The 14,265-nt window shown below is 45.6% G+C and overlaps 1 protein-coding gene across 2 annotated transcripts in view; it reads left to right on the top strand.

Moving 5' to 3' along the window:
- thrb (thyroid hormone receptor beta) overlaps positions 1-6,207 on the top strand; it is a 45,579-nt gene extending 39,372 nt beyond the window's left edge. For both annotated transcript variants that reach the window (XM_061760871.1, XM_061760870.1), the window contains exon 9: positions 4,993-6,207. In XM_061760871.1, the coding sequence (XP_061616855.1) occupies positions 4,993-5,234 (242 nt within the window). In that variant the 3' untranslated portion in view covers positions 5,235-6,207. The remainder of the gene's footprint in view (positions 1-4,992) is intronic.
- The last annotated feature ends 8,058 nt before the right edge of the window (positions 6,208-14,265 follow it).

Here is a 14,265-nt window from a genome sequence, read left to right as displayed (position 1 = left end):
GTGATCAGACGAGCCCAGAGCTGCGCGAGGTATAGCACGGTATGCGTTTTTTAGCGTAGTATAGGAGTGGTCTAAAATGTTGTCGATGTGCTGCTTGTATTTAGGGAGTTCATGGGTGAGTTTAGCTTTGTTAAAGTCCCCGAGAATAATGAGGGGTGAGTCCGGGTGGTTTTTTTCAATTTCGTTGACTTGTTCGGTGAGCGTTAGCAGTGCGGTGTTCGTGTTAGCTTGAGGCGGGATGTACGCGCCAGCGAGAATGTATGATGCAAACTCACGTGGGGAGTAGATTGGCTTACAAAAACAGCGACTCCAAATGCGGGCTGCAGTGTGTGCTGAGCTCCGTGACGTCCGTAGACCATTTTCCGTTGATATAGAGGCATATCCCGCCGCCTTTTGTTTTCCCCAATGATTCCATGTCTGCTCGGTGAATATGGAAGCCGGGAAGCATGATGGCGCCATCGGGTACAGCGTCGCAAAGCCAGGTCTCCGTAAAGCACATGGCGGCGGAAGGTCCGAAGTCTTTACTGGTCTTTATCAGGAGATGAAGGTCATCCATTTTGTTGGGTAGGGAGCGTACATTCGCGAGGTGGATCGACGGGAACGGCAATCTGTATCCTCTCTTGCGGAGTTTTCACCTGGATGCCGACTCTGTGGCGTCGCCTCCGCCTCCATGCTCCGAAGACCGCGGACGCCGCTCCGGTGAGTAACTTGGGGAAAAAACTGAGCGGATTTGCAAAAGTTGGTGAAAGAAAGTCCGAAGTAGCCTCCTTGATGGTTAGCAAGTCTCCCCTTGTGTAAGTGAGTCGTGTAATGTCTCCAAGGACGAACAAAAAACACAAAAACAAAAACAATACTAGAGAGTGCGTAACTGAGGCGACCACACTGGTAGGCGCCATCTTGAATCCCTAAATATACCTTACCAGAGAGGCTGAGGAGAGGCCCCTGTTGTTGGAACACTCCCTCCGGTCCCCCTACTTAAAAAGGGGGATCACCACCTCTGTCAGCCAATCCACTGTCCCCAATGTCCACGCGATGTTGCAGAAGCATGTCAACCAGGACAACCCCACAACATCCAGAGACTTTAGGAACTCATGGCGGAGTTCATCCACCCCTGGGGCCCTGCCACCGAGGGGCTTTTTAACCACCTAGATGACCTCAACCCCAGAGATAGAAGAACCCACCTCAGAGTACCCGGACTCTGCTTCCTCATGGGAAGGCATGTCGGTGGAATTGAGGTCTTCAAACTATTCAGCCCACCGACTCACAACGTCATGAGTTGAGGTCAGCAGCGCACGGTCCCCATTATACACAGTGTTGACGGTGCACTGCTACCCCTCCTAAGATGCCGGATATTGGACCACAATTTCCTCGAAGCCGTCCGGAAGTCGTTCTCCATGGCCTCACCGAACTCCTCCCATGCCCGAGTTTTTGCTTCAGCGACCACCAAAGCTGCATTTCCCTTGGCCAACTTGTGCCCAGCAGCTGCGTCCTTAATCCCTGTTGGATTTATCTTACCCAACATTATAAAAAATAGACACAAAAGGAATGAAGACGCTGGTTTCTTTTTCTCATGAGGAGCGCGTATGGGAGATTGTTCAGATCACAGCCTCTCAACACGCTCTAAACAATCCCCCCCCCTCGCTCCTGCATTTATTTGAAATAGGAGGGATTTACAAATCATAATGTTCTAAGCAATAAGACACAACACAAAATATTTGATAATAAGAGGGTTTTTCCCAGACATAGTATTCTAAACAATAAGACACGACACATAATATTTGATAATAAGAGGGGTTTTCCCAGACATAGTATTCTAAGCAATAAGACACAACACAAAATATTGGACCAACACTTGTCCCGACCCGACCACATCCGATCACGTCCTTGGTCCAGGCGCCCTTCCATCGGATGATGCTGAGTCATCTTTTCGAAGGCGAGACATCTAAAATCGTCCATCATACTAATGCAAGCTAAGCAAATAAATGATAACTTCTAGAATATATTTAACATCCCACAGGCCAAAAAGGCCTGATAGGACTCCTTCTTCAGCTTGACGGCATCCCTCGAACTGCGGCCTACAGTGTCCTGGCGCCAAGTGCACATGTGGACACTCTTATGTCTGAACATGGGCGTTATGGACAATCCATGATGAGCGCAGAAGCCCAATAACAGAACACCGCTCGGTTTCTGGTCTGTTGGTCAGTCTTTTTTTTCTTTTTTACACAGTTCCTCCTTTTGGTAAGAGAGTAATTTTTCTATGGGCACACTGGGGCGTGGTGCTGCTATGCTGTCAGCATCATCCATTTGTTGTTGAAGTTCAGCTGTTTTTCTTTATCCTCGATCATCTCTTTTAATTCCTGTTTTGAGATATCTTCATTTCCTTCATGTCGTAAGGCTCTATTTTCTTGTATTTCCCTTTGAAGTTGTTGCATTTGTTCCGTCCATCAGGGTTATGAACAGAATTGGTGACAAAAGGAGTTTTGACGCATCCCATGCTCACTTGAAATGAATCTGACTTACTTCTGGTTGTACAGGGACAAAACAGCCTGTATCAGGGAGTCCAGTACCTCATACTCCCTGAGCACCCCCCACAGTACTCCTCGAGGAAGACGATCATACGCCTTCTCCAAGTCAACAAAGCACATGTAGACTGGTTGTCCCAGACTCCCATGCACCCTTAAAGACACTGCTGAGGGTGTAGAGTTGGTTCACTGTTCCACTTCCTTGACGAAAACTACACTGCTCCTCCTGAATCTGAAATTGAACTTACCAGTGGATCCTTCTCTCCAGAACCCCTAAATAGACCTTACTATGGTGGCTGAGGATTGTAATCCTTCTATAGTTGGAACACACCTTCCAGTCCCCCTTCTTAAAAAGGGGGGCTACAATCCAAGTTTATCAGTCCAGAGGCACTGTTCCCGATGTCCAAACGATGTTGCAGAGGTATTTCAGCCAAAACAGCCCCACAACATTCAGAGCCTTTAGGAACTCTGGGCGGATCTCATCCACCTCCAGGGCCCTGCCACGGAGGAGATTTTTAACCATCTCAGTGACCTCAACCCCAGAGCCCACCTCAGAGTCCGCAGACTCTGTTTCCTCATAGAAAGGCATGTCGGTGGAATTGAGGAGGTCTTTAAAGTATTCTCCACACTGACTCACAATATTCCTAGTCAAGGTAAGCAGCACCCCATACCCGCGAAACACCATGTTGTTGGTGCTCTGCTTCCCTCATCTGAGACATCGGATGGTGGGCCAGAATTTCCTCAAAGCCATCCAGAAATTCTCCTCCATCACCTCGTCGAACGCCTACCCCATGCCCAACATTTGACCTCAGTACCCACCAAAGCTGAATGTCATTTTGTCTACCAGTATCTATCAGCTGTCTCTGGAGTCTCACAGGCCAAAATGGTCCTATAGGACTCCATTTTTAGCTTGACGGCATCCCTCACCGCCGGTGTCCAGCAACGGGTTTGGGTATTGGTGCCATGACAGGCACCGAACACTTTGCGGACACAGCTCTGGTCAACCACCTCAACAATGGAGGCAGGGAACATAGCCCTCCCAGACCCAATGTCCTCCGCCTCCCGCGGGACATGGTTGAAGTGCTGCCGGAGGTGAGAGTTTAAATGCCATCTGACAGGGGACTCTGCCAGACATTCCCAGGTGACCCTAACAGTTAGGTCTGTCAGGCATTTTTCCCCATCATCGGAGCCAACACACCACCTGAAACCCTTGGTCTCTCCCATAGGTGGTGAGCCCATAGGAAGGGGTACCTGGCCAGGTGCGAGTGAACTCGAAGGCCAATAATTTTATCCATCATAGTGGATTTTCTGAGCCGTGCTTTGTATAGTCCCTCACCTAGGACCCGTTTGCCCTGGGTGATCCTACCAGACTGGTGTTACATTGGTGTTAAAGAAAAATGTAATTAATGTGCAAAGGGGTCAGAGGATAACATTTCCGTTCTCCTTCGTTCCCTAGGGTCCGTTTCAAGTGAAACGGGAGGGTGTTGTAACTAAAGATGTTTAGTTAGCATAAAAAAAAATGAGGCACCACATCGTTGATTAGGTAACAGCAGGACAAAACGGCGAAAAACCTCGTGGAAATTTTTTTTTCTGAAAGGGTTGCCACAGTCATGTAAACTTTGTTCTTGATTGCAGAGGTCAATATCTTTGACTTAAACACACACAGTACATAATAGTATGCTTGAATTGGAGAACATTTAATTTGAAACCACAGGGAAGCTTGGGGACTTAAAAATACAAAAATACATAATACACAATATAGAATGAATGGCTGATGAATGGCTGACTCATAAGATCGTTAAACTAACGATCTGCACCAATTTGCACTTATTCTGGCAGTTTTACTCACTATTTGTTGATCACGTGGTCGCAGAGTAGGAAGCTCTTTTTCTCTGTCGTCTCAGACGGAAATAAGGAAGATGAAATGTTGGGGGAGAAGATGGACAAAAGGAACAAGAATGGAAAAGGACTACAAAAAGGAAAGTTAATGGTCACGCAGATGCGGGAAAGTTGCACCTGTAACTTTTCCTGCCGTTTGGACTTGTTGAGCGGGTCACGCTTTTATGCTTGATTGAGAGCGTAACTTGTAAAATACCAGAGATTTCCAGAGAGGAATAATGGGGGGTAGTGCTGACCGGACTTGGCAAAGCAGAACAGGCCAGTCTTTTGTGTTAAGAGTCGATATCTGTTACAAGGGGCATAAAGCCCCAGACAACTAATATCCTAATATCATTATGGCACACAAACTCATCCACCACCAAAAGGGGACGACTCAGGGAGGGGTCTTCTCAAATTTTATTGTCCATATCATTTGTTCATTACATTTTGTAAACCAATAGAGAAACGCACAGGCTCGCAAATCCAACAAATCTTTTCTTAACCTTTCTTAATCTTTTCTTAACTTTTTCATTGTTATCTCTCTTATAGTAAAATCCTACAAACTGTTAAAAGTCTGGGTTTCTTTCATCAGATCGTCCAGGCTTGTGTAACGTGGAGCGGATTGAACGCTGCCAAGAGGAGTTCCTGCTGGCTTTGGAACATTACATCAACTACCGCAAGCATAAAGCAGCTCATTTCTGGCCAAAGCTGCTAATGAAGGTGACAGACCTGCGAATGATCGGCGCCTGCCATGCAAGCCAATTCCTTCACATGAAAGTGGAGTGTCTAACTGAATTATTCCCTCCTCTTTTCCTGGAGGTATTTCAGGACTGAACAGAGGATTTTGAGGGGGGCGGGTGCATGTACTCTATATGTGAGCACTTGGATGCCCTTTAATAGGTGGGAATTGCAGGTCTCTCACATTATGCACCATTGAGTGTCACTTCATTCCTTAGTTTTTGAGTAGTTATGTGGTCAATTTTTTTTATTGGAATCGTTCCTTTCAATGCGGGTACAGGTGAATAGCATTTTTGTTTGTTGTTTTGTTTACATTGTTTTGTTCATTGTTGGGGATTTTACCTCAAATCTCTGATACTACTAAAGGGCCTGTTTGCTTTGCTGATTGTAAAGTGGGATTAATTATAATTGTTTTTAAGCATCTGTTCATTCATTTGAACACACACAAATGACATTATTTTATGATGGGAATCCTTAAGTGAGGTAAAACAAACCCCTTCCCACAGTTGCTTAACTGTAATGGATCAGTTAATATTGACCCACTAAAAGCAACAGGTAATATAGGACTTGCGTTTGCTGTGAAGGGTATGCACCACGTTCCAAATGATTATGCAAATTAAGTTTTTTACATTTTTTCCTAAAATCAATCAGCATAATTTTCACATTATCAACTGTCTGAGCATAATTGGAATGTTTTTGACCAAAACTCCCAATGATAAGTGTTTTGTTTTTTGGAAAAATAAAAAGCTTAAAATGCACTGTTCCAAATGATTGCACACAAAAGAGTTTCAAGACATTTTATAGGTTTCAAAGAAGTGAAAACAGTCATATGTTGAATTTGGAGGTCATCTACTGAAATTAAAAGCTATTTCAATCAAAGGCCGTCAACTCATCCCAACTATACACAGTGTTGATGGTGCACTGCTTCCCCCTCCTGAGACGCCGGATAGTGGACCAGAATTTCATCGAAGCTGTCCTGAAGTCATTCTGCATAGCCTGAGCGAACTCCTCCCACGCCTGGGTTTTTGCCTCAAAGCTGCCTGCCAGTACCAGTCAGCTGCCTCTGGAGTCCCACAGGCCAAAAATAGGACTCCTCCTTCACCTGTCATTATCCCTCACCGTTGGTGTCTACCACCGGGTTCAGGAATGATGGGTTAACATCTCCGCCCCTCTCTTCACCCGAGTGTCCAAGACATGCAACCACGGGTCCGATGACATAACTACAAAGTCGATAATCGGACTGCAGCCTGGGGTGTCTTGGTGCCAAGTGCAGATCTGGACAATGAGTTGACAAGACTACTTTTATTAACATTTATTAGGTTTAATGCATTTCTTCCATAATCTATTCTTTTATTGTTTCATAATTCTGGTGTAACTTCTCTGAGATGTCTAGCTTTGCTAAAAGCAGCAAGCCATTGTTTGCCCTATCCAAGGACATTCTCAAGCGGGCTACAACAGCTGGCTGGGTAGCTGGTGGGAATCTTCTGATTATGAAAATGTATTAAGTCAGAGAGTGTGGAGGCTTGCAAAGAGCATGACGACAGGCGGCCATCTCCCACTCGCCCTCTTCTTTCTCCTTCTTAATCATAAAGACAATAACTTAATTATTCTACAAAAAGAGGAATTTCCTGCACAACCTTTTGATTGACCATGGTGTTTGTTATGGACAATCCGTGATGAGCATAGAAGTCCAAAGCACCACTCAGGTTCAGATCAGGGTGTCCGCTACTCCCAGTTACATCTTCCAGGTCTCACTGTCCTTGCCCACATGAGCATCGATGTCCCCCAGCAAACAGAGAGTCCTTAGCGGCATCGCCCACTGACACCCATCCATCCATCCATTTTCTGAGCCGCTTCTCCTCACTAGGGTCGCTGGCGTGCTGGAGCCTATCCCAGCTATCATCAGGCAGGAGGCGGGGTACACCCTGAACAGGTTGCCAGCCAATCGCAGGGCATATACAAACAAACAACCATTCGCACTCACATTCACACCTACGGGCAATTTAGAGTCTCCAATTTATTCATGTTTTTGGGATCTGGGAGGAAACCGGAGTGCCCGGAGAAAACCCATGCAGGCACGGGGAGAACATGAAAACTCCACGCAGTAGGGGCCGGGGATTGAACCCCGGTCCTCAGAACTGTGTGGCTGACGCTCTAACCAGTCGGCCACCGTGCCACCCACTGAATAGAGGACTGGTTCCAGAGCCCAAGGTGTGCTTCGAGGGAAGCCTGACTATATCTAGCTGTAACCTCACGACCGCTCTCCTCAATCACGAATGCACATTATTCAACTCAGGCTTATTATTAAACACTTTATTCAGCTCAGGCTCCTTCCCTGTCCAAGTGGTGACATTCCAAATTGGTAGAGCTAACTTTTGTAGGCAGAGATCGGACAGTCAAGATCCCTGCCTTCAGCTGCTGCTTAGCTCACAAAGCACCCAACCAAGTTAGCTCTTCCCCATAGGTGGTGAGCCAAGGGGAAGGGGGACCTGTATTTTCTCTTGAGGCTGTGCCCAGCCAGGCCCCATCAGTGCAGGCGGTCACCTTTGAGAGAGACTCACATTCTTTATTATTGTAGCATACATCAGTCCTTAAATAATGTGTAATTATTTATTTATTGGTTTGGATAAAAGCGTAATTAATTTGGAAAGGGGGGTTGGAGAGGAAACACCTGCGTTTACTTCCGAGGTGATTCAAGCGAACGTTAGAATGTTACAATCAAAGCTATCTTTGTCTCGTATAGGGCATCACATCTCTTTTTATATTTATAGTTTTAGGGAAGGTGACGAAAAACCTCTTGATCAAAGTCTGTTCTCTAGAAGGCTCGTTACATTCAATAGGATGATAGTTCTCAATTTCAGCGGTCAAATGTTGCACTCAAAAACACAATACACAACAGGAGCTTTACTTTAGAGAACATTTTATGAAAACTACATGAAATTAGGGAACAGATGTAGAGGGACTTGACTACGAAGGTTTTTTGTAAATGTATATAAAGAAGGAGATATAGGACAAGCCAGCACGGTGACGACTGGTTAGCACATCTGCCTCACAATTCTGGGGACCGTTGTTCAAATCCCGGCCCCGCTTGTGTGGAGTTTGCATGTTCTCCCCGTACCTGCGTGGGTTTTCTCTGGGTTTCCTCCCACATCCCAAAAACATGCGTGGTAGGTTGATTGAAGACTCTAAATTGCCCGTTGGTGTGAATGGTTGTTTGTTTCAATGTTCCCTGCGATTGGCTGGCGACCAGTTCAGGGTGTACCACGCCTCGCGCCCGAAGATAGCTGGGATAGGCTCCAGCACGTGACCAGCGGTAAAAGAAAATGGATGGATATAAACAGCAAGTTGCACACACATTAGGCAGATCAAGCTATTCAAGCGGGTCTTTTCTTCCGATACCTCGACAGGACACCGACAGGTTGATTTGAAGAAAAATATGAAAAAGGGAAAAACAGCTAGGGGACTAAACACAAGAAGGAAGTTCTTGCCCCACGCTCAGAGGTACTGGTATTGGTAATAAAGCGCCACCCAGCTCACACACAAGAAATCAAAAACTGTTGTGAAAAATGCCACAAGCGAACTACCGGTCAGCTAAGATGGCCGAGACAAGGGACCTTCAGGACAGCATGCTGTAACAAGATAGAAGCAAACATTAAGTATCACAAAGCATGGGATGTTAGTACAACCTGGTTGGGAAAACGGGCGAGAGAAAGGGAAGTGTTGCGGTGGTTTAGGGAGGAAGGGAAATGTACTTATCGGACCTCCCAGTTTCCTGTAATGACAAATAAGCAAAAACCCTTAAATTCAAACTTGGCTGCGGGTATGCAAACATTGCCCTCTGCACCAGAATTGCATGCCAAACTGGATAGGGAGCGTACATTCGCGAGGTGGATCGACGGGAACGGCAATCTGTATCCTCTCTTGCGGAGTTCTCACCTGGATGCCGGCTCGCTTCCCTCTGTGTCGTCGCCTCCGCCTCCATGCGGCGAAAACCGCAGACGCTGCTCCGATGAGTAACTCGGGGGGGAAAAGCTGAGCGGATTTGTGCAGTCGCAGGGCACATATGGACATGGACAACCATTCGCACTCACATTCACACCATCACTGAGTGGGAACTGAACCCACGCTGCCTGCACCAAAGTCAGGCAAGTGTACCACTACACCATCAGTGACTCAATTTGTAAATCATATCCTCCAAATAGCAGACACACACACAGAGATATATTTTCATTTTTTAATCCAACAAACTTTTTTCACAAAAACTGATAATTGTACACGTGCAAAGGTATGTGAACCCTTCTATTAGTAGCTTGTGGCACCTCCATCTGTTTATGGGGATTTTTGCCCACGAGTTCTCAGCCACTTGCGAGAGGCTGGAATGACATCTGCTATGCACCAACTTATTCAGGTCCCGCCACAATATTTTAATTGACTCAAGGTCCATACTTTGACTCTGCCAATTCACAATACGAATCCTCTTTCTCTGATGCCATTCCTTTGTACTTTTGTTGGACTGCTTTGTTTCATTGGCTTGTTGTTTATTCAATTTCCATATATCACCCTCAACAAAAACACAAATGCTTGTGTGGTACCATTCTGAGCAGACTGCCTGTCCACTCCCACGATCCAGATGAGGACCAGACCACATTCCTCTAAAAAGCATTTAGAGAAGCCCTTTCAGTACATTAGCTTCTTTCCAAACCTCTCAGGAAAAGATGAAATTTCCATGCGACAAATTCCTTAACGTAAGACGGTTTAGATGGAGGGCTAAGTAGCTAGGTACTACTGTTTCCAATAAACTCTTGTCACTCATCAGACCCGACAATGCTAGTTTACTGATACTTCACAAACCATGGGTTAATGTCAAAAATGTGGGATTACGGAAGTGCACTTGACAGCCTTATTCAAAACCGAAACGCTTCATATCGTTTGAAATGTATGTACAGTATCTGCATATTTGAAATAAATAAAACCAATGTGTGTTCAACTCGATCTTTAGATTTTTTCCCATTAGCCTGTATGCACAATCTATTGTTCATTTATGATCCAAAAATCACGGCACGCTAGGAGACTGGTTAGCACATCTGCCTCACAGTTCTGAGGACCCGGGTTCGAATCCCGGCCCCGCCTGTGTGGAGTTTGCATGTTCTCCCCGTGCCTGGGTGGGTTTTCTCCGGGCACTCCGGTTTCTTCCCACATCCCAAAAACATGCGTGGTAGGTTGATTGAGGAGTCTAAAATTGCCCGTCGGTGTGAATTTGAGTTTCTATGTGCCCTGCAATTGGCTGGCGACCAGTTCAGGGTGGAGCTGATAGCTGAAGATAGCTGAGATAGGCTGCAGCACACCCGCGACCCTAGTGAGGACAAGCGGTAAAGAAAATGGATGGATGTATCCGAAAATCAGGTTGAGTCACAAGAAGCAGTCGGAGACACTTCAACATGCTTGCAGATGCAACTCGTTGACTCAGCAAACAGCAGCAAATAGCAGAGCCAAGAAAATTATTTATAGTTGAATGCTAATGAGAAGGCCGCACTAAACCGAACACTAACTTAAGTTAGCGTGCCATCAAATTATGCGCGACAAGTGAGTACAACACAAACACAACTACTGTTGCACAAGGTGAAACACAAAGATGAACTGACATCAACGATAAAAGATTAGCTATAACTATTTAGAAATGCAGCTCGGTATGCTGGGAAAGTCCTTCTCTTCAATTTCAAATGCTGTTGACAAACCAGTTTCATTAGTGCCATCCACTGGAAATGTGGCACTTGGACATAGTGAAATCTTTAAATAAGGTAATGAAAAGCAATTTCATAAATTTTAAACAAATGAATAACACTTTCTCATATTTAAACTATATTCATAAATTTTACCTGAGTCAATTTCACAGATTTTTGCTGGTTTTAAGGAAACTGGATAAATCATTTAACTGACATTAAATACGTAGCTGTAGATTCTTAAAAATAGACTATACCAATATGATGTCATGTTCAATGAACACTCAGGCCTGCTAAGTTACTGTTTTTAATATACTGGTACTTGGAAATGTAGGTTATGTGTTTTTAAAGGTGGTAATTGGTTTAAAAAGGTTGAGAATTGGTAGGGTAATAAACACGACACCACAGGGAAACGCCCCCTTTTAGATTTTACCTTATGATTTATTTTTTTGGGCATTTCCACAGCTGTCTAGTACATTGTATCAGTGTTCCAAATAAAATGTTCGTAAAATCATCATTCCATTGGCTGCCCACGTCCGTCCGCGTCTTGACGAGGTCTTTCCTCTAATTTTCAATTTGATACCAATAATGAATAACCCAAGAATAATTACAAAGTGGCTCAAAGACCCCTTATGATGATGACAAACGATGGACTTGGTTTTCCCTTGCCCGGACACGGGTCACCGGGGCCCCCCACAGGAGCCAGGCCTGGTGGTGGGGCTCGAAGGCGAGCGCCTGGTGGCCGTGCCTGCACCCTAGGGGCCCGGAAGGGCACAGCCTGAAAGGGTAACGTGGGTCCCCCCTTCCCATGGGCTCACCACCTGTGGGAGGGGCCATTAGGGTCGGGTGGAGTGTGAGCTGGGCGGTGGCCGAAGGCGGGGACCTTGGCGATCCGATCCCCGGCTACAGAAGCTGGCTCTAGGGACGTGGAATGTCACCTCTCTGGCAGGGAAGGAACCCGAGCTGGTGTGTGAGGTCGAGAAGTTCCGACTAGATATAGTCGGACTCTCCTCCACACACAGCTTGGGCTCTGGTACCAGTCCTCTCGAGAGGAGTTGGACTCTCTTCCACTCTGCAGTTACCCACGGTGAGAGGCGCCGAGCAGGTGTGGGTATACTTATTGCCCCCCGGCTCGGCGCCTGTACGTCCACCCTGGTGGATGAGAGGGTAGCCTCCCTCCGCCTTCGGGTGGGGGGACGGGTCCTGACTGTTGTTTGTGCCTATGCACCAAACAGCAGTTCAGAGTACCCACCCTTTTTGGAGTCCTTGGAGGGGGTGCTGGGCTTCAATGCTCACGTGGGCAATGACAGTGAGACCTGGGAAGGGCGTGATTGGGAGGAACGGCCCCCCCGATCAGAACTCGAGCGGTGTTCTGTTATTGGACTTCTGTGTTCATCACGGATTGTCCATTACAAACACCATGTTCAAGCACTTGGCACCAGGACACCCTATGTCGCAGTTCGATGGTCGACTTTGTGGTCGTGTCATCAGACTTGCGGCCGCATGTCTTGGACACTCGGGTGAAGAGAGGGGCGGAGCTGTCAACTAATCACCACCTGGTGGTGAGTTGGCTCCGATGGTGGGGGAAGATGCCGGTCCGACGCGGCAGGCCCAAACGTATTGTGAGGGTCTGCTGGGAACGTCTGGCAGACGTTTCAACTCACAGATCCGACAGAACTTTCCTCATGTTCCGGGGGAAGCGGGGGACATCGAGTCCGAGTGGACCATGTTCCGCGCCTCCATTGCTTAGGCGGCCGACCCGAGCTGTGGCCGTAAGGTGGTCGGTGCCTGTCGTGGCGGCAATCCCCGAACCCGTTGGTGCACACCAACGGTGAGGGATGCCGTCAAGCTGAAGAAGGAGTCCTACCTGGCTTTTTTGGCCGGTGAGACTCCTGAGGCAGCTGATGGGTAGCCAAGCGGAATGCAGCTTTGGTGTATTTAGCAGTTAAAAAAAATACATTTGTATGGTTGTTGCAAAATGTTCAAATGTTTTTATTATTGCTTTTTTTGTTTTTTTTCCATTTCCACTATTTGTTATGGGTAGAAAAGGTTCATAAATGTAAGCAATTTGGAGGATAACCAACTTCCCAAATTCATTTTCTTTGACTTTAGGGTCACTCTTTACATTTGACTGTGTTTTATTGTGATCTTTCCAATTCTATTGCTCGTTACACATAATCATAAATTCAAATTCGAACGATTTTAATTCTGTTTTTTTAGATTTGTTCATCAATAATACGGTTTGGAATATTCAAACGCTGTTATGAAAACTGCTTTGGCCACGTATCTTTGTAGTTGGCAATCTTGCCATCAGTTTTTGAAGCTTTTAGTGCTGTAAGTTAAGCATGCGTTTAAATGAAAGAAAAAAAACAGACTAATAAAACCAAGTCTTATTCCCTAAAGTGCTGGAAACTGACGTCTAGCGCATTAAACCACCTCACAGTCCAGACTCCAGACGAAGTTTAAAGTTCTCACTTTTCATTGCAAATATTAATTATAAGCATAGTATTGTCAGTCCTTCAATGAGTCAGTCAAAAATAGTGTGGCGACAGTGAAATCGCGCATTTCTTTGCACTTTTATGGTACTGCACCGTCACCGTGTAATAAACAATCACTTCCCAAACGCTTTCTTCCATATGCTGTAAAACGGAGCATAAATGCTGCTGCACATCTGAACTGCTCTTCGTTCGAATCACCAGCTACAGAGTTGTACTTTGTGAGAGACATTGATGATGCAAAAGTAACTATTGTTGGTGACAAAAAGTAACTGGAGTAGAATTACTTTTCCTGAGGAGAGTAACGCGTTACTTTTTGGGGAATTTTGAAGATTTTTTTTTTCCATGTCTGCTGACCGTAGCTACTGGATACAGATTTGCAACCATACGTTCAGAATGACAAAAAAACACAAATCTACAGCTTATACAATATAAAGTGCACCATAGAACACACTTTACTCAGTACACTATGCATAAAATGGGCTTCTCTCCATCTAATATATGCGCGCAATGCACCAAAAATTCAATGCTTTTTGTCATATGTGTGTGTGTTCCGGGTTTTGTCTTGAATTACACATATACGTAGATAGCTGGTCACCTTTCCTCAACATGCTAAATCTAGACTCTTGAATCCTTTGCCTGAGTAGGGTGCCATCTGACATTTGACAATACCAAGACTATTTTCATAAGTGTGAAAGTAAATAATGGAATTTTATATTATTTGTTGTTGTTTTATTATTATTCTATTTATTTATTTTCCCACATTTTAGATCAGTTTGCATGGTGAAAAGACACATTCATGCTGTGGGGATCTTCTCCTCTTGTCCCTGTGTTTGTTGTTCCGGAGTCTGTGGGGGCGGGACTCTTTCACTCCTTCCTGATCTCGGGGGTGGGGGGAACCACTGTGGTGAC

This window comes from Phyllopteryx taeniolatus, chromosome 21, assembly GCF_024500385.1.
Source record: "Phyllopteryx taeniolatus isolate TA_2022b chromosome 21, UOR_Ptae_1.2, whole genome shotgun sequence".
Taxonomy (NCBI): domain Eukaryota; kingdom Metazoa; phylum Chordata; class Actinopteri; order Syngnathiformes; family Syngnathidae; genus Phyllopteryx; species Phyllopteryx taeniolatus.
Note: the sequence above shows the minus strand (reverse complement) of the source record. Positions and strands in the feature narration are given on the sequence as shown.